This window comes from Archocentrus centrarchus, chromosome 3 (genome assembly GCF_007364275.1).
Source record: "Archocentrus centrarchus isolate MPI-CPG fArcCen1 chromosome 3, fArcCen1, whole genome shotgun sequence".
NCBI lineage: Eukaryota > Metazoa > Chordata > Actinopteri > Cichliformes > Cichlidae > Archocentrus > Archocentrus centrarchus.
This window is the reverse complement of record NC_044348.1, coordinates 7242329-7260277: the sequence shown is the minus strand read 5'-3', so window position 1 is coordinate 7260277 and position 17949 is coordinate 7242329. Positions and strand designations below refer to the sequence as shown.

The window sequence follows — 17949 nt, the reverse complement described above, 5'->3', positions numbered from 1 at the left end:
TTCTTCTCATTTTGTTCTTTTAGAGGACGACAAATCAGCTGCATGCTATAAGACAGTACTGAGAATATGCAGATACTGCAAATCTTACACTAAAACTTGGTTGAAGATGTTAGGGCTGTTAATCACAATTATCATAGAATGTACTAAGTACTAAGCACAAATACCACTTAATATCTGGGGCACTGTTAGAAAGCAAAGATATGGATCAGGAACCACAGGTGTATCAGAATCTGCAATTGCATCAGTATGTAACTGTCTGAATTTTGGTTTTAATGTATGAGCTTTAAAAAGCACTTCAATAGCTCATCAATATTAAGCCTGATAGCTTCAGTGGCATGTGACTTAAATGAACATTGCCCAATTTAATAAGGTAATTTGACCCCAGGTTTCAGCTCAACTGTATCAGGCTGGGCAAATTTGAGCCTTCCCTCATTTCAAGGATTCAAGGATTTTTATTTGCCATTTGTGCACGGACCAAGGTCTAGACACATTGGAATTTTTTGTGCAGGGCTCTCTCGTAGTCAACCAAGTATACTGAGTTGTTTCGCTCAGTTGAGATGGAACCTGTTTCAACAACTACTCATGTTCAAATGATAATTTAATTTGATCTACACATGTTTATCTAATAACAATTCCATGCACTATTCATTCACACCTCAGTCATACTTGGGTGCCGTTTACACGAGACCGTTTTCATTTTGAAACGGTGTCGTTTTGATGCGTTTCGGCCTTGCGTTTACACGACAACGGTGTCGTTTTGATGCGTTTCGCCCTTCTGTTTACACGACAACAGAGTGAAAACGATGTGTTTTGGAAACGGGGTCCAGAGTGGAGCGTTTCAGAAACGCACCGGCTTGCGTTCTCGTGTAAACACTTGAAACCGGGGTGATTTGAAAACGCTCGACTCGCACATGCGCACTCTGGTTGCGACGGCCAAAGTTTTTCGCGCACGCGCAAATTGGTAAACAATACTCGCTATGGCGGATTCACGAGTGCTTCTTGTGCTGCTCAGTCTTTTAAACTTAGCAGCCCTTCTTCAACAAAATGTACATTTGCTACACCATCATGTGGATCAACGGAGACGCATTTCTATCATGCGTCAGGTTCTGAGCGGGCGTGTTCGGCGACGAAGGGCAGCAAGAAGGCGCTTCTGGAAGCGGCCTGGGAGGACAAGCAAATGGTGGGATAACTTTGTGGCTGATGTGGTCGATGGCGATGAATGGAGGGAAAATTTTCGAATGTCCAAAACATCTCTTGTAGCCCTGTGCGAGGAACTTCGCCCTTACATCGATGGTGAAAATACAACCATGAGAGCGCCGGTGGATGCACTCACAAAGGTGGCGTGTACAATTTATTACTTAAGTGATGAGGGCAGACTGCGGAAAACGGCCAATGCTTTCGGTTTGTCACGGGCAACTGTGTCGATAATTATCAGGCAAACCTGCCACGCCATCTCTGTTCACCTCGGACCAAAATACATACAGCTGCCGTTCACCGAACCAGAGGCACAAAGGCTCGTAAACGGATTCCAAGATGCTCACGGTATGCCGCAGTGTTTGGGAGCCATCGACGGAACACACATCGGCATTTGTGTCTGTGTCGAGCGCGAATGGTTATAGAGTGTGCCTTTGGCAGACTCAAGGCCCGATTTGCAGCACTCAGGCGACCAATGGACATTAACCTAAAGGACTTGCCCCATGTGATTTACGCATGTTTTGTCCTACACAATTACTGCGAGGCCGCACAAGAGACTGTGGATGCACAATGTGTGCGTAACGCCATAGATATCGACCACGACTGGCAGCCTCGCACACAGAGTAATAGATATGTGACGGACTGCAATGAAAGTGCTGGGAAACGTGTGAGAAGAATTGTCACAAAGTACCTCGATCCATGATTCTGTTTCTGTCATGTACAGTTTCACACTGCATGTAATTTGGAGCTGCCGTCCTGTGATTACTTGTGTAATCAATGTAAATGGAAAACTGCTTATGTAGGTACTGATAGTTTTAGACAGCAGTATGTTGATGTTGCTTTGGGGAAAAAAAAAAAGTTGTGTGTAATTTTTGAGTGATGTTTGTAAACAAATAACCGTTTGAAAGTGCCATTTTCATGCTTTTATTGAGGAAAATAAAATGTCAATACCAAAATCACTAATAGTGCTACACATGCATAAATAGTAAAAAGGTTAAAAGAGCAAGTAAAAAGTGGCTTTACAAAAGCTGGTGTGCTTTTTACACACCATCTGCATGTCCCATTTATGTACATGAAGTAAACTCCAAAGTCTGTCACAAGTCCAGAAAGTCCCCGTGCTGAGAGTTGTGCTGAGAGTTGTGCTGTGTTGGGGCCCTATGTGCCTGTGCACTGGCAGGGCCGCTGAAAAAATGCTGTTGGGTGTGTGCAAATGGCCCTTGTGCATATCGTCCCATGTGCCCCTGTGCAAAACTGTATGGCTGTTGCTGCTGGGTCATTAGTTGCCCAAGAAGTGTAAAGCCATCTCTAATCGTTGAGGTGATATTGCACATATTTTCTGAAATTTTATCCAGTCTCTCTGAGTTGCGTCTCTCTGACTCCTCTAGTAGGTCGATCATCCTCCTCTTTAGCTGGAGCTCTTCCAGAACTGCTGGGTCAGAGTGCATTTTCCGCTTCAGTCTGTCTTTCCTATGGTTGGACAGCTTTGCCTTAAAAAATAAAGCAGATGTTATATTATTTGTAAATACGGCACAGATGTACACATCTAAGCATTTTTTAAAACAAACAGCAATTACACCGTTTAGCACTGTTTACTAATACGTACTTCAAGCTCAGCCCGACGGGCTTGTGACACTTCCAGCTGAACTGGGGAGGCACCTGGGTCATCCATGGGAGCGTAGCTCATGGCTGGCAAGGGCGTAGAGCTCCGTGAAGTCGAAGCTGTGCTGTCCGCCCCACTGTCTTCTAAATCGGCGGTTTCGAGACCTACTTCCAGGGTGCTAGTGGCTGGCGATCCGCCCCATATTTGCTCACAGAGTTCAAAAAACAGGAGCACAACACGTCCATGACCACTACGCCGCCCCGAATCCACTGCCTGCCTGTACTTCATCCTTACCGCTTTCAGCTTGCCGGTTACCTGGGCCTTCGTTATTGCGCTGCGGTCGTGCGGAAAGTCTTTGCCATCTGCCGTCCCATTAGCAGGATAATGCTCAAGGTATTCCGCGTGGATGTCAGCGTACCTTGAGTAGCACGATTCCCAGTCTACATTTTCTTGTGATTTTGAGGTTTTGTAATTTAGGGTTGTGTGGAGCAGCAACTCCACTTCATCATCTGTCCACACGAAACCTCTCACACCGGCCATTTTGTAAATAATGAACAATTTGCCGCGCTTCCTACTGAATCCCTCCACGCATGCGCGTCATGCGTAAAAAAACTTTGCAAAAAGAAAACCAACGCCAACTTGTGGCCTGGCATGGGAACTACATCGTTTTCATCGTTTCACGTGTCCTCGTGTAAACGCGGATCGTTTCTGAAACGCTATCGTGTAAACGCAAGGCCGAAACGCATCAAAACGACACCGTTTCCAGTGGAAACGGTCTCGTGTAAACGGCACCTTGGTGGCGGAAAGCTAATAATGCAGTCCTGCCCTGGGGCAGTCTGACAGAAGCGTGGCTGCCAATTCGCGCCCACTGCCACTAAATACCATCCACACAACCACATTCACACTTAAGCAATGTGGGGTAAGTGTCTTGTCCATGACACAATGACAGCATGCGCTCAGACAGGGACTCAACCCAGCAACCCTCCGGTTGCGAGGTGAGCACCTACCCACTGCACCACTGCGACCCACTTTATTCACTAACACTTTCATCACTATTTTTCATTAAAATCCTAATGAACTGTTTGTCTTTAGAAATGTTCATTTATTGTGTAGTTAGATTCCCTCTAAAATAAGCTTTGTCTTTTTGAACCATCAGTGCAGTACACGAGAGTATGTCCACGAGCAACCAGCAATGAGATGCGGCCCAGCATTTGACACTTGTTACCAGTTTTTCAGTCCATCAGGTGCAGCAGCCACACCCTGTGGAGCAAAGTAGATGTAGTCATTAGTAAAAAGAAAAATGTTCTTTTATTGATCAGTTCATCAAAACACAGTTCATAGTCTTTGGACTCCAGTTTCTCATCAAACAATAAATGTAGAGCAACCCGGGCTCCTCAGCCTCCTCCTTTGCGTTCGTACCCAGAGCTCCCACATTTCATCTGTCGTTCATTTAACACGGAGTCTTCAGTCACTGGCTGCAACCAAAACACCTCAGGCTGAACCCAGACACAGTCTCTGTGTCTGTTGGCACATCATCATCATTCCTCAGTTGACAGTTTGCATACAGTTCATCACTGGTGCACATGATTTTGCTTCTGAAGAACACAGAATGTCTTTTCTCATGAGACTTACTGAAATGTCAGCTCACTTGACAAATTAAAGGATACGTCAGGTTGCTCCTTTTCCTCTTCAGGCCTCTCTGGATCTCCTTATGGCCAACAGGCTGTTGGTCTAGCCCAAGAGGTCATGTGGCAATCTCTGGAGGTGACCTGTGAAGTTACCTCTAGGCAGGTTGTTCCTCTGTTGAGTAGGCTTAGTGAGTCCAAGCGGCGGTCCTGGCTGTGACAGTTCTCTCCTTCCTCCACGCCAGGTCACTCTGCCTCTCATCTGCCTCTCGTCTCTCCCACGGGTGTACAAGTCCAGACTGTCACCTTGATTAACATGCATGTGTACAACAGGCACAGCAGATTCAGTTAGAGTGTTAGGAATAGTTGGTGCAGGGAATCCACCCATTGCCTGTGTAGTGCTGACAGCAGGAGGAGCAGGCTGGGTGTGTGAGAAGAAGCTGCAAGACTCTGGGCCGTGTTAGCAGTCAGCACCGGGGCCTGAGCCTCAGTGTGCAGTTATCAGAGGTGCTGAGCCTTCTCCTTCCTCTGATTGGTCAGCTCTCTCTGTCTCTCCTCCGTTGGAATGTATGCAGCCCTTTTGCTGGACTCTCCTCCTCTGTCAGGATCTCTCCTATCTTAGAAGATCTCTGCCATCAGGATACTGCTGCCTGAAAAACTCCACCATACAGTGTGTTGCATCTCCAGATTCACATCATCAGGCAGGTTAGTCTGGAATACTCTGCTCAGCTTACTGGGATGTCTCCCAAAGAGTTTAAATGTCTCAAAGTGCAGAGGAGCTCCTGCAGCATTTTCTCCCAAGGAAATGATGACTTACTTGGTTTTTGTGTGATGTCAAACAGTCCATCAGCCAGTCTCACCATGTCCATAAACATCCACGGCTCATGGGTAGACACATCTCACCCCTTCACGGTGGAGCACATAGACACATTGCGCTCCCCCTCCTCCCATTCAGGAGGTAAGAGTTCATGTGTGTCTGGACGTCACTTTGCCGGCTGTCCGTCCGGTGTATTATCTTCCAACCTCTGCAGCCGTCTCCCTCTCTCTCCTCTCCTGCCTCCTTTGCAGGAAGGCCATCCTCTTCCTTCTCCAGCTGTTGTTGTTGTTGTTTGGGAAGGTTGCTGTGGAGACCTGCAGCGTCATCTGTAAATCATCTCTGGACACAATGTTAGTAGAAGAGAACAGATTGCATTCTGCTTGTGTACTCTGCTCTTTGTCTTCATGGTTTTTTATTTAAAGGTCCACCTCTTGTGTGACGCCACTCACTGCAGTTTGCTCAGAGGACATGATCTCAAAAATGACCTTCGAGCACTTAAAGAATAAAGTGGAGAAATTTTCTGCCACAATGGGGCAGAGAAAGACACTTCAGGATTTTTTACCCTTTTTTCTTTGACTGTTTCACCTCCAGTTCATTACATCATTTCTGTTTACCATAAATTTTGCTTTAATCTATTTCCCCTCTATCATAACACCCAAACCACTTTCTATTAGTAAACACATTCTCATCTATATTTAACTCAGCAACATGCCATGTTAAAAGATACCAGGTGAAAGTCAGAGATGGAAATCATCATTGTGATTGTGCATATACCACACTCCTGGTTGGAGGTGGATATTACCGTTTTATTACCACGTGCATGGGGTGTTGATCACCCCCGTCCCCTGTTTTAGAGGGTCTCCATGGGTTCCTGCTCCACACTCGCTCTCTGCTGTGAAACAATAACTGTCTCTCTGGCTGTAAGTTCTACTCAAACAGTAATCTCTCAGCACCATCACATTTATTTAATTCATTTGTTAATTTATTTTAAATGTATTTATTTATTTACTAATTTGGTAAACTTACAGATTTACCTCTATAACTATGTTGGGACCAGGCAGATATACAGCAGAGAGGTCATTGCAACTCAATTTACCCCCTTCTTCTAAACCCTCCGGTATTCAAAGAACGTGCTGAGGTGAAGACATCATCTGCACTGAGAACACACACACAAATATCAAAACAATATTTCCCGAGGACCAACTTACAAATTTTTCTCTTTCTAGGAACTCCTTTTGACTTCATCTTGAATTATATTTTAAATTAAAGGTTCTTGTGAGTTGTCAAAGCTTCAGGTTGATCAGCTGAGTGTCCTGCAGTCTCTCAGACCTGTTACACAGATGTGTTTCTTATAATCAGATTATAATTTGTTTCTAAAATTCTTTTATTTCCTCTGAGGCTCAGCTGTTATTTCATCCTCCCTAATCTATTCTCACCGCTCCTTTACCTCACTCACACCTACTACATTTAGATTTTCAGTTCAATCTATTTATTTAAGGCTCAGTTTGTGTCCAAGCTATATTATTATCATTACTATTTAGTTATTATTATTCATACTATTGTTGTTATTATAGCTATTTTACTTAATTCTCTCTTACCCCTTATTCGCCCAAATATTTTAACATTTATTTCCCCTTATTCTTCCAATTTTATGATTCATTCTTACCCATTCTCTTAGGCTTTTTAATTTTATTTGACTCTTTTTCTAGTTAATGTTACTTCTATTATTAGTTTTAACCAATCCAGTTATTCTATCAGAGGTTCATCACATTTAAATGGGTTATTCTTTTACTCAAATTTATTTAAACTATTCCTGTTTTCCCCTCTTGGTCTCTAATTTAACACTTCTAACCCCTCCAGATTATCTACTTTCAAACTTTTTACACTCTTCAATATTAACTTTAAACCTCAATGATTAATTTTCCTAGTTTACACTTATTTCTCCCAATTTTATGCAAACTTTCATACACCAATTACATAGAAAAGCAGACAAGTTCTGCTTTTAATATACACACACAAACAGATTTATGCTGCTGCAGGCTGAGGCCTTGCAGCCCGCAGCAGGTCCATCCTCACAAATCACTCCTCTACTACACTGACCACCAGTTCATGAACACATCTAGTTTGGTTTATTTAATCTACACTCAGATTATTTCCCAGTTATTTTATTGTTACCATTACATAATATTATCTATTATTCTGCTACAGCTGTTTGAGATTTTATTTACTTTTCCACTATCTTCTAGTTTTCCCCAAGTATTTCCACCCTTATTTTCCCAATTTCTCCCAATTGTGTCACTTGTTCTCACTCACCTATTTTAAACTTCTAATTCTAATCTATTTCTTTTCAGCTTTTGACCAACATCAATTTTAACATTGTTTGAATGACTTACTGGCTCCAGCAGGAGCTTTGTTTTGTTCACAATGAATAAACCATGGTAGTACTGGGTAGGACCATAGTACTTGTAATCACCAGGAGTTACCATGGTTACTGCATAAAAACCATAGTAAACCATAGTGAATTTTCGTAAGTGAAGAGATTGCTTCAATTAATATACTAAACAACACTAACCTAGAAGTGAACGACCAAAGACTCTGCCGATGAATACAGAACGACGAATACAGGCGATCGGCATATGAGCTGCTGGTCACCTAGGCAACCTGGCATAGCCACAGTGTGACCAGCTGACACCGTGATAGCGATGCGCGACGGCAAATAGTTTTTTTGTTTGTTTGTTTTTGCGACGGGCAAATAGTTTCCGGTGTGCACGCGGCTTTCCTGTGTTCACACCTGTTCACAACGTGTGCGCGCACTCGCGCACGTGTTGGAATATTCTACGTCATAATTCAGTTTATTCTGTTTACAGCGAGAAATCATACGGATTTTCCTGGATTCACGACTTCCACTACGAAACTAATAATTTGTTAAAGGTAAGTACCACTCTGTAAAAAACAAACTTTTGCACATTATGCAAAAGTTACATTCCAGTTAATTATGCCAAAAAAGGTCTTTTTAGTGCAATTATTATTATTATTTACTTGTTAAAAAGAACTTCAGCTATGAATCTCCCTTTGCACATTTACACTTTACACACTTTATTGGCAGAAAAGAGGGAAAAAAAGTGCTGATCTGTACCCATGATACAAATCAGAGCAATATGTTGGGTTGTTTTCTAAGGGACTAGTGAAGAAAAGTCCTTTAATTAAGAGCAAATTTCAAATGTGGCTAAAATCAATGATTCTGTTCATTAAAAGAAGCCAAGTTAGAAAAGAGTTCATGTAAAAGGGAATGGGTGACTGGTACAGAGTTGCTTCTAATGAAAATGGTCTTGTGCTCACATAATAAGCTAGAAAGTATGATATGCTTTGTGTCAGAGGCTCGCTTAACATCTCTCCATCTCTTTTATTTTACAGCAATGCTGAGAAGAAGCAGTCGTTTACAGTCAAACGGCTACTATGGCTGTGATGGGAAATCAGTCATCTCCTACAAGGAGACAATGTACAGGTAAGGTGGAGTATATATGTATGTAATTGTGTTTTGCTGTCACACATGTGTGACATGCTTATATGTGCATGGTATATGTTATTTGTTTAATGAATTTGTTTTTTAATGTACATTTTTTCTCATTTGGTTTTATTCTATTCAGGTTTTTCAAAAGGTGCAAATCTCGTTTACATCCCAGATTTGATGGATCACCAGATACAGAACTGGGTACAGAACGGTATACACCACCGTATACACCACCGTATACACGACCGTATACAGAACTGTATACACCACTGTATAAAGAACTTGATCCGGCAATAGATAAGCCCGATCAAACTGGTCCTGCAAATTGGCCATGGAGGACGATGGCTTTCGTCCTTTTCTTTTGTTTTGGAGTCTTTTTGACTCTGGCTGTCCCCACTGGGTTCTCCATCACCACTGTGAAAAAGGTATGGCAATCAGATGCAGCTTATAATAACAAATAATAATGATTCTGACATAAATCAGACAATGCCAGCATAATATTATCATAAGGTGTTTACATAAACATAAACTGATTCTTCTCTCAATTACAGGTCTTCACTGGGAGCTCCGAAGATGTGTGGATACACCTCAAGGAGGTCCGAGGGGAACTGGAGGAAGTCAAGGAGCTCCGAGGAGAACTGAAGGAACTCAAGGAGCTCCGAGGGCAAATGAAGGAACTCAAGGAGCTCCAAGAGGAACTCAAGGAGAAAATGGAGTTCCTTCATCCATTATCGGACACGATGGCCAATTTTGCCCTGGAGAGACTAGGTGAGACATTAATTCAATCTGGAAGTTGTGTAAGATTTTTTATTTATTTTTGTGATATTCATTTCTCACTCTGTCTTTAATCTAAAGGAGCCAGGATATTAACTGAAAAGACTTCAGAGTCCTATCCTCCAGAAGTGCCAGGATTGACCCTGTTTGGGTTTACAGTGTTAAGTGCCAAACGGCCTCCACCTGTAAGCCCGAGAACCCTTCTTCAGGTAATAACTTATTCCACAAATTAATATGTCATATGCTTGCATGACACAGCAGTGTGATTTGATTGATTTATTTGTTTGTTTTCTTTTAAGGGATGGGCACCAAATAGTCCGGGGCAGTGCTGGGCCTTTAAAGGTTCAAAGGGACAGCTGTCAGTTGAGCTGTCCCACAGCATATATGTCAGCCATGTGTCAATCGGGCACATACCAAAGAACATATCCCCATATGGAACCAGATCAAGTGCTCTGAGGATGTTCTCAGTGTTTGTAAGTCACAGATTTCTCAATTTTACAGTGCAAACATCTTTGCAGCACACTATTGAACTTTTACATACATTACAGTATATTAGAAAATAACTTAATATGTATCTGTTTGTGCGTCATCAGGGAAAACAAAATATCGAGGATCCAAAAATCTACCTGGGTACCTTTGAGTATGATGCCAGTGGAAGGCCACTTCAGCTATTTGAGATGGCGGTGAGTCCACTCTGTCAATAGCCACATGCACATACACTGTTTATTTCTCCAACTTATTAAAAATTAGAGTAATCGTAGATTAGTTCTTAAATATAGCTTTCCTGTTAGTAATCATTACTAAACTTACCGTCCTGTTGTGTTATCAACAGGCACAAAGTTTATATCCAACTAACTCAGCTTATTTAATTTTTTTTTGTCTCATGAAAGCTGAAAGACTCTAAAAACTAATGACTTTTTTACTTTAGGATCACCACTATTCATGGGGTGACAATATAGAGAGAAGTAATTGGTCAGTAGGTGGTTGTTTAAGCCCTGCACGAACTTACTGTCTAACATAAATCTGCAGTACAAGTTACTGTGATGTCATGGTGGTACCCAGGTATGTAGTAAGTCACCTTTGTAATACTGAAAACACCTTTTAAAAACTGAAGTCACGTCACTAATCCTCAAACCCTGTTTCACAGTAAAGGCGTCATTATGCACTTTTGTGACTTCCATTTTAAATCCTGGGAATATAATGCATTTCATCTTGCTTGTTATTCAGTAGGTGAAGGACGAATAACCAGTATCTCAGAAAATTAGAATATTGTGAAAAGGTTCAATATTGGAGGCACCTGGTGCCACACTATAATCAGCTAATTAACTCCAAACACCTGCAAAGGCCTTTAAATGCTCTCTCAGTCTAGTTCTGTAGGCTACAACTGAGTACTGAGTGCTGTACATGCTCATACTTTTCATGTTCATACTTTTCAGTTGGCCAACATTTCTAAAAATCCTTTTTTTGTATTGGTCTTAAATAATATTCTAATTTTTGGAGATACTGAATTTGGGGTTTTCATTAGTTGTCAGTTATAATCATCAAAATTAAAAGAAATAAACATTTGAAATATATCAGTCTGTGTGTAATGAATTAATATAATATACAAGTTTCACTTTCTGAATGGAATTACTGAAATAAATCAACTTTTTCATCATATTCTAATTTCATGACCAGCACCTGTACAGTACCAGTCAAAAGCTTTAGTGTTGAAAAAAGTTATTTTATGTTATAACAAGCAAACAAACAAATATAACAACCCATATTCCAGCCAATCACACAGTAAAATGGGCAGTGTTAATGCAATTTTAAAAAGCTTAATTTAATCAAGCATGAAATACATTTCTGTTTGTCAAAAGTCAGAAAGATACAAGCGAGGTAACACAGACTCACTGCCCTCACTACAGACAGCTCCTCCTTAAGATTAGTTAACACACGAGCAACAACACTTTAAAACTTAAACAATAAAAAAAGATGACGACCCCTGTGGCTCACAACTGACCTGGTATCAAAGCTCCTCCTCCTTTGTGGCTCCTCCATGGTCACATCCACCTGCATGAGCACATGACATCAGAAGAGACACCACAACAGAGTGTTAGTGCTGCATAATTGATATTTTACAGGTGCATTAGTTAAGATAGATTTCTGATGTTACACAGACCCTGTTCACACAACATCTGAAAAAAGAGTCGCTGAAGCAAAGTTCAGATTGTATTTACCTTAATTAGGCAGCGTGCAGAGATGAGATAAGCTCAGCAGTGAGCTGCAGGCTGCAACACAACATAGAGGTATAATATTAATAAAGATGATTCACCTGAAAGAAACTGATGACATTTCTATGTCCTAGAGTCCGTTCAGATAACATCCAGATTCTGCTCCATTGTTGTTCTTTAACTCTGGGAAATATATATGTATATATATATATATATATATATATATATATATAGAGAGAGAGAGAGAGAGAGAGAGAGAGATGTGTACAGACAGGAGCATTCAGCAACAAGTAAGCAAAGGCTGATCATTCATGAGCTCAAGGTCAGTTAATATGAGGAGCTGGTGAATTTAAGTAAAATTAAAAAAAAAAAAAAAACATTTAGGATCTTTTGCAGATCATACCTCGGTCTCAGCCTTCACAGATCAAACATGTCTCAGTGTGATAAAGCACTCACAAGATGACATTTTTGACCCCCCTCCCTCTCTCTCTCTCTCAGACAGATGCTCCCAGATTAGCTGTGCTAGCTTAACTTTACCTGCTGTCAGTCCTGGAAAGGGTCAATAAAATTATTCATGTGCTCGTCCCGGTATAACATAAACTACCGAGACACCGACCTAAACTGCCCCAGTGAAATAAATCCCCGAGGGGCTTTTTGAACTTTTAAACTCAGGGCTTGCATCTATGTTAGCTAATATGACGGTAGCTAATGTGCTATAAGCTAACTCCACCACCACAATCTCACATTCTGAATTAAAAACAACATATAAAGCAGTTACTTTCATTATCTCCTACCGGACAAGTTTACTCAACAGGTAACGCCGTGAATGAAGCACATTTAACAGAACAGTTTACAGTTCTTACCGTAAAGAAGCGCTGCCGTCCACTCCCTGCTTTCTGTGTGAGCAGCCGGTAACTTTGGCAAAAAAAAAGGCGCGTTTGCTGAAGGGGATCCGCTGTGAGTCCGGAGCGGAGCCGCTGTTTGGCGAGCCGCTGTCTGTGAGCGGGCCATAGTAAACCATAGTGAATTTTCGTAAGTGAAGAGATTGCTTCAATTAATATACTAAACAACACTAACCTAGAAGTGAACGACCAAAGACTCTGCCGATGAATACAGAACGACGAATACAGGCGATCGGCATATGAGCTGCTGGTCACCTAGGCAACCTGGCATAGCCACAGTGTGACCAGCTGACACCTTGATAGCGATCCGCGACGGCAAATAGTTTTTTTGTTTGTTTGTTTTTGCGACGGGCAAATAGTTTCCGGTGTGCACGCGGCTTTCCTGTGTTCACACCTGTTCACAACGTGTGCGCGCACTCGCCCACGTGTTGGAATATTCTACGTCATAATGACGTCCTTTGTTGACAGCCTTTATCTGTGCGTTGTGAAGTGGGAGGGAGTCCATACGCTGAACCTTGGCTGCTATTTCAGTTTATTGTTTACAGCGAGAAATCATACGGATTTTCCTGGATTCACGACTTCCACTACAGAACTAATAATTTGTTAAAGGTAAGTACCACTCTGTAAAAAACAAACTTTTGCACATTATGCAAAAGTTACATTCCAGTTAATTATGTCAAAAAAGGTCTTTTTAGTGCAATTATTATTATTATTTACGTGTTAAAAGGAACCTCAGCTATGATTCTCCCTTTGCACATTTACACTTTACACACTTTATTGGCATAAAAGAGGGGAAAAAAGTGCTGATCTGTACCCATGATACAAATCAGAGCAATATGTTGGGTTGTTTTCTAAGGGACTAGTGAAGAAAAGTCCTTTAATTAAGAGCAAATTTCAAATGTGGCTAAAATCAATGATTCTGTTCATTAAAAGAAGCCAAGTTAGAAAAGAGTTCATGTAAAAGGGAATGGGTGACTGGTACAGAGTTGCTTCTAATGAAAATGGTCTTGTGCTCACATAATAAGCTAGAAAGTATGATATGCTTTGTGTCAGAGGCTCGCTTAACATCTCTCCATCTCTTTTATTTTACAGCAATGCTGAGAAGAAGCAGTCGTTTACAGTCAAACGGCTACTATGGCTGTGATGGGAAACCAGTCATCTCCTACAAGGAGACAATGTACAGGTAAGGTGGAGTATATATGTATGTAATTGTGTTTGGCTGTCACACATGTGTGACATGCTTATATGTGCATGGTATATGTTATTTGTTTAATGAATTTGTTTTTTAATGTACATTTTTTCTCATTTGCTTTTATTCTATTCAGGTTTTTCAAAAGGTGCAAATCTCATTTACGTCCCAGATTTGATGGATCACCAGATACAGAACTGGGTACAGAACGGTATACACCACCGTATACACCACCGTATACACCACCGTATACACGACCGTATACAGAACTGTATACATCACTGTATAAAGAACTTGATCCGGCAATAGATAAGCCCGATCAAACTGGTCCTGCAAATTGGCCATGGAGGACGATGGCTTTCGTCCTGTTCTTGTGTTTTGGAGTCTTTTTGACTCTGGCTGTCCCCACTGGGTTCTCCATCACCACTGTGAAAAAGGTATGGCAATCAGATGCAGCTTATAATAACAAATAATAATGATTCTGACATAAATCAGACAATGCCAGCATAATATTATCATAAGGTGTTTACATAAACATAAACTGATTCTTCTCTCAATTACAGGTCTTCACTGGGAGCTCCGAAGATGTGTGGATACACCTCAAGGAGGTCCGAGGGGAACTGGAGGAACTCAAGGAGCTCCGAGGAGAACTGAAGGAACTCAAGGAGCTCCGAGGGCAAATGAAGAAACTCAAGGAGCTCCAAGAGGAACTCAAGGAGAAAATGGTGCTCCTTCATCCATTATCGGACACGATGGCCAATTTTGCCCTGGAGAGACTAGGTGAGACATTAATTCAATCTGGAAGTTGTGTAAGATTTTTTATTTAATTATTTTTTTTGTGATATTCATTTCTCACTCTGTCTTTAATCTAAAGGAGCCAGGATATTAACTGAAAAGACTTCAGAGTCCTATCCTCCAGAAGTGCCAGGATTGACCTTGTTTGGGTTTACAGTGGTAAGTGCCAAACGGCCTCCACCTGTAAGCCCGAGAACCCTTCTTCAGGTAATAACTTATTCCACAAATGAATATGTCATATGCTTGCATGACACAGCAGTGTGATGACAGTGGTCTTTGCTGAACTCTATTTGATTGATTTATTTGTTTGTTTTCTTTTAAGGGATGGGCACCAAATAGTCCGGGGCAGTGCTGGGCCTTTAAAGGTTCAAAGGGACAGCTGTCAGTCGAGCTGTCCCACAGCATATATGTCAGCCATGTGTCAATCGGGCACATACCAAAGAACATATCCCCACATGGAACCAGATCAAGTGCTCTGAGGATGTTCTCAGTGTTTGTAAGTCACAGATTTCTCAATTTTACAGTGCAGACATCTTTGCAGCACACTATTGAACTTTTACATACATTACAGTATATTAGAAAATAACTTGATATGTATCTGTTTGTGTGTCATCAGGGAAATCAAAATATCGAGGATCCAAAAATCTACCTGGGTACCTTTGAGTATGATGCCAGTGGAAGGCCACTTCAGTTATTTAAGATGGCGGTGAGTCCACTCTGTCAATAGCCACATGCACATACACTGTTTATTTCTCCAACTTATTAAAAATTTGAATAATCGTAGATTAGTTATTAAATATAGCTTTCCTGTTAGTAATCATTACTAAATTTACCGTCCTGTTGTGTTATCAACAGGCACAAAGTTTATATCCAACTAACTCAGCTTATTTAATTTTTTTTTGTCTCACAGGGTCATGAAAGAGATGTGGTGAAGTACCTGACACTGAAGATACACAGCAACTGGGGCAACCACAATTATACATGTATTTATAGCTTTAGGGTTCATGGAAAGAAGGCACTCAGTGACCTTTAAAGGCTGTAGAGACATGTAGGAATATATTGAATATAAAAATGAATAAGAAAAGAAAGAAATTATGTGAAGATCAATCAGATTGGACTAGTTCAGTGTTTGCAGTCTGATTCACCTCACCCCCCAACCGGTCGAGGCAGATAACCGCCCCTCCCCGAGTCTGGTTCTGCTGGAGGTTTCTTCCCGTTGAAAGGGAGTTTTTCCTCCCCGCTGTCGCTAAATGCTTGCTCGAAGGGGATCGTCAGATTGTTGGGGGTTTCCTTTCTTTTCTCTTTCAATCATCCTTTGAGATGATTTTTTTTTTTTCGAATTGTCTTGTATGAGCACAATATCGAATAAATAATAATAAAATAATAATAATAAAAAAGAGACAATGTGTTTGTTAAAATTTCTTAAATGTCAGTGTATATTATGATACAAAACTACTAATTATGTAACAACTGCAACAGATTATTGGTCCTTCACCTACTGAATAACAAGCAAGATGAAATGCATTATATTCCCAGGATTTAAAATGGAAGTCAAAAAAGTGCATAATGACGCCTTTACTGTGAAACAGGGTTTGAGGATTAGTGACGTGACTTCAGTTTTTAAAAGGTGTTTTCAGTATTACAAAGGTGACTTACTACATACCTGGGTACCACCATGACATCACAGTAACTTGTACTGCAGATTTATGTTAGACAGTTCGTGCAGGGCTTAAACAACCACCTACTGACCAATTACTTCTCTCTATATTGTCACCCCATGAATAGTGGTGATCCTAAAGTAAAAAAGTCATTAGTTTTTAGAGTCTTTCAGCTTTCCTGCTGAATTTATGGGCTCAGTCACATATTTTAGGTTAAAAATGAAATTTTTGAAAAATTTACTTCAGTGTTGCAAAAAAAAGGATTAACTGTGGTTTCACACCTCATGCTCATTGGCTAAAGAAAGGGCAATTACAAGTCAGTGAAAAGGGAGTTAATGAAGTTAATGTGCTGTGTGTGTAGATGCATCCAGGAGACTGTGTGAGTTTAGACATTAACACACAGATATTTTACTATGATAAGTAATGGCTCAGAGAGAAGAAATATGAACAAAGGAACAAGGAGTCACTGTATGTGTGTGTGTGTCCGTAAAGAAATGACCTGCAGAGATGTTTTCAGTGCGTCCACAAGCACCTTTTGTACACTTGATTGATGCCTCATTTCCTCAGTTGATCGACTGATTATTTGGTCAGCTGAAGACAACTGAAGTCTGCACTTCATTTCTTTTATATATTATTTAAAAAATCCTTTTGACGTTTATATTTCAGTTGATTGGGTCAGAAAAGGATTCCTTATGTTGCACACTTGAATTCAAATGAATCAAGACCAGTGTGTTTTTGTTAGTTTGCCTTTACTCCACAGTCTGCTGTCCTGCAAATATACAGACATAGTACATTGTTACACAGTTGTCAGTCTCTGGGCTCATCCTAGGCGCACTGCTTTACAGTGAGTGGCCCTGCCCCTTTACTCCTGCTGGACTTGCTCCTTTTTGGAGATACTCCCTCTTGTGGTGTAACTGAGGAATAGCCGCTCTTCAAGTACTATGTCTAATTGTGACAACTAAAGCAACTAACACATTTTAAACCTCTGAACATTATAATGAAATCAAATATTTTTAGGTGGGTGTTTTATTTTCATCCATGCCACACTTCTTCCTCACACTTAGCTCAGTGCAATTACTAATTGCCTATTAGAACCAATTTGAGTTACAGCTATGGATCTCCCTTTGTACATTTACTGCACACGTTAGTGGACATTTGTAAATAATATTTTTGTCTCAAAAATTTTTATTGAGAAGAGACATGTTTTGATACATGTTAGTGAAAACAAACAAACAAACTCTTTTTCCAAACACAACAAAAACAGTGAGGGAGTCTCCTCATTGTTAAAGAAATGAAAAGGAATTAGTCCTCACTCCACACAGCAGAGACCCTACACAGAAAGGCAACAATAACGATGTCACACTCCACAAGATGTCAAATAGCAGAAAACAAAAAGCAAAACCAACAAACATACAAACAAAAATGACCCCCCCCCCCCCCCCCCCCCCCGGCCCCTGGGGTGTTACCCATGTTAACGTGTTCAATTTATTGTGAAGGAAGACACCTGAAACACTTTAATTAAAAAAGTAAGACATTTAATATATTGAAAAATCAGGAGACTTCACACATGCATGTGGGGGACTCAGGGGAAGAGACAGGCCTGTGTGTGTGCTGTCTCTCTCCCTCCCTGAGCCCATGTTGCTCTCTAACCATAACATTTTTTACTGCCAC

At 40.9% G+C, this 17949-nt stretch overlaps 2 protein-coding genes and 1 long non-coding RNA gene across 5 annotated transcripts; 2 read left to right on the top strand and 1 right to left on the bottom strand.

The window, feature by feature from the left end:
- The first annotated feature begins 9022 nt into the window (after positions 1-9022).
- LOC115778187 (SUN domain-containing protein 5-like) lies at positions 9023-10513 on the top strand. The gene is made up of 5 exons (XM_030726245.1): positions 9023-9172; positions 9299-9515; positions 9603-9730; positions 9821-9994; positions 10115-10513. The coding sequence occupies exons 1-5, from the start codon at positions 9089-9091 to the stop codon at positions 10223-10225; spliced, it is 714 nt and encodes a 237-aa protein (XP_030582105.1). The 5' UTR covers positions 9023-9088; the 3' UTR covers positions 10226-10513.
- Positions 10514-11235: 722 nt separating this feature from the next.
- On the bottom strand, positions 11236-12651 carry LOC115772144 (uncharacterized). Its single transcript, XR_004019022.1, has 3 exons — positions 12598-12651; positions 11836-11917; positions 11236-11573 (listed from the first exon to the last, which is right to left on the bottom strand). It is a non-coding gene; the product is annotated as an uncharacterized LOC115772144 (long non-coding RNA).
- Positions 12652-13105: 454 nt separating this feature from the next.
- LOC115801405 (SUN domain-containing protein 5-like) lies at positions 13106-15898 on the top strand. Of its 3 annotated transcripts, none has more exons than XM_030759213.1 (8): positions 13106-13245; positions 13729-13819; positions 13962-14262; positions 14389-14605; positions 14700-14827; positions 14943-15116; positions 15237-15326; positions 15531-15898. In XM_030759213.1, the coding sequence occupies exons 2-8, from the start codon at positions 13731-13733 to the stop codon at positions 15651-15653; spliced, it is 1122 nt and encodes a 373-aa protein (XP_030615073.1). In that variant the 5' UTR covers positions 13106-13245; positions 13729-13730; the 3' UTR covers positions 15654-15898. The 3 variants fall into 3 exon arrangements, with proteins under 3 accessions (XP_030615073.1, XP_030573977.1, XP_030615064.1); XM_030718117.1 differs by lacking the exon at positions 13106-13245 and having other exon boundaries at positions 13263-13819; positions 13962-14026; positions 14135-14262; XM_030759204.1 differs by lacking the exon at positions 13106-13245 and having other exon boundaries at positions 13263-13819.
- Positions 15899-17949: the final 2051 nt, after the last annotated feature.

What these genes read in the sequence shown, in the direction of transcription:
- LOC115801405 (XM_030759204.1), top strand. Translation starts at nt 13,632, where the DNA reads ATGAAAATGGTCTTGTGCTCACATAATAAGCTAGAAAGTATGATATGC. An exon ending in TGAGGATGTTCTCAGTGTTT is followed by an intron (nt 15,117 to 15,236) that starts GTAAGTCACAGA and finishes GTGTGTCATCAG; the next exon opens with GGAAATCAAAATATCGAGGA. An exon ending in TTCAGTTATTTAAGATGGCG is followed by an intron (nt 15,327 to 15,530) that starts GTGAGTCCACTC and finishes TTTGTCTCACAG; the next exon opens with GGTCATGAAAGAGATGTGGT.
- LOC115778187 (XM_030726245.1), top strand. Translation starts at nt 9,089, where the DNA reads ATGGCTTTCGTCCTTTTCTTTTGTTTTGGAGTCTTTTTGACTCTGGCT. An exon ending in CCATCACCACTGTGAAAAAG is followed by an intron (nt 9,173 to 9,298) that starts GTATGGCAATCA and finishes TCTCAATTACAG; the next exon opens with GTCTTCACTGGGAGCTCCGA. An exon ending in GCCCGAGAACCCTTCTTCAG is followed by an intron (nt 9,731 to 9,820) that starts GTAATAACTTAT and finishes TTTTCTTTTAAG; the next exon opens with GGATGGGCACCAAATAGTCC.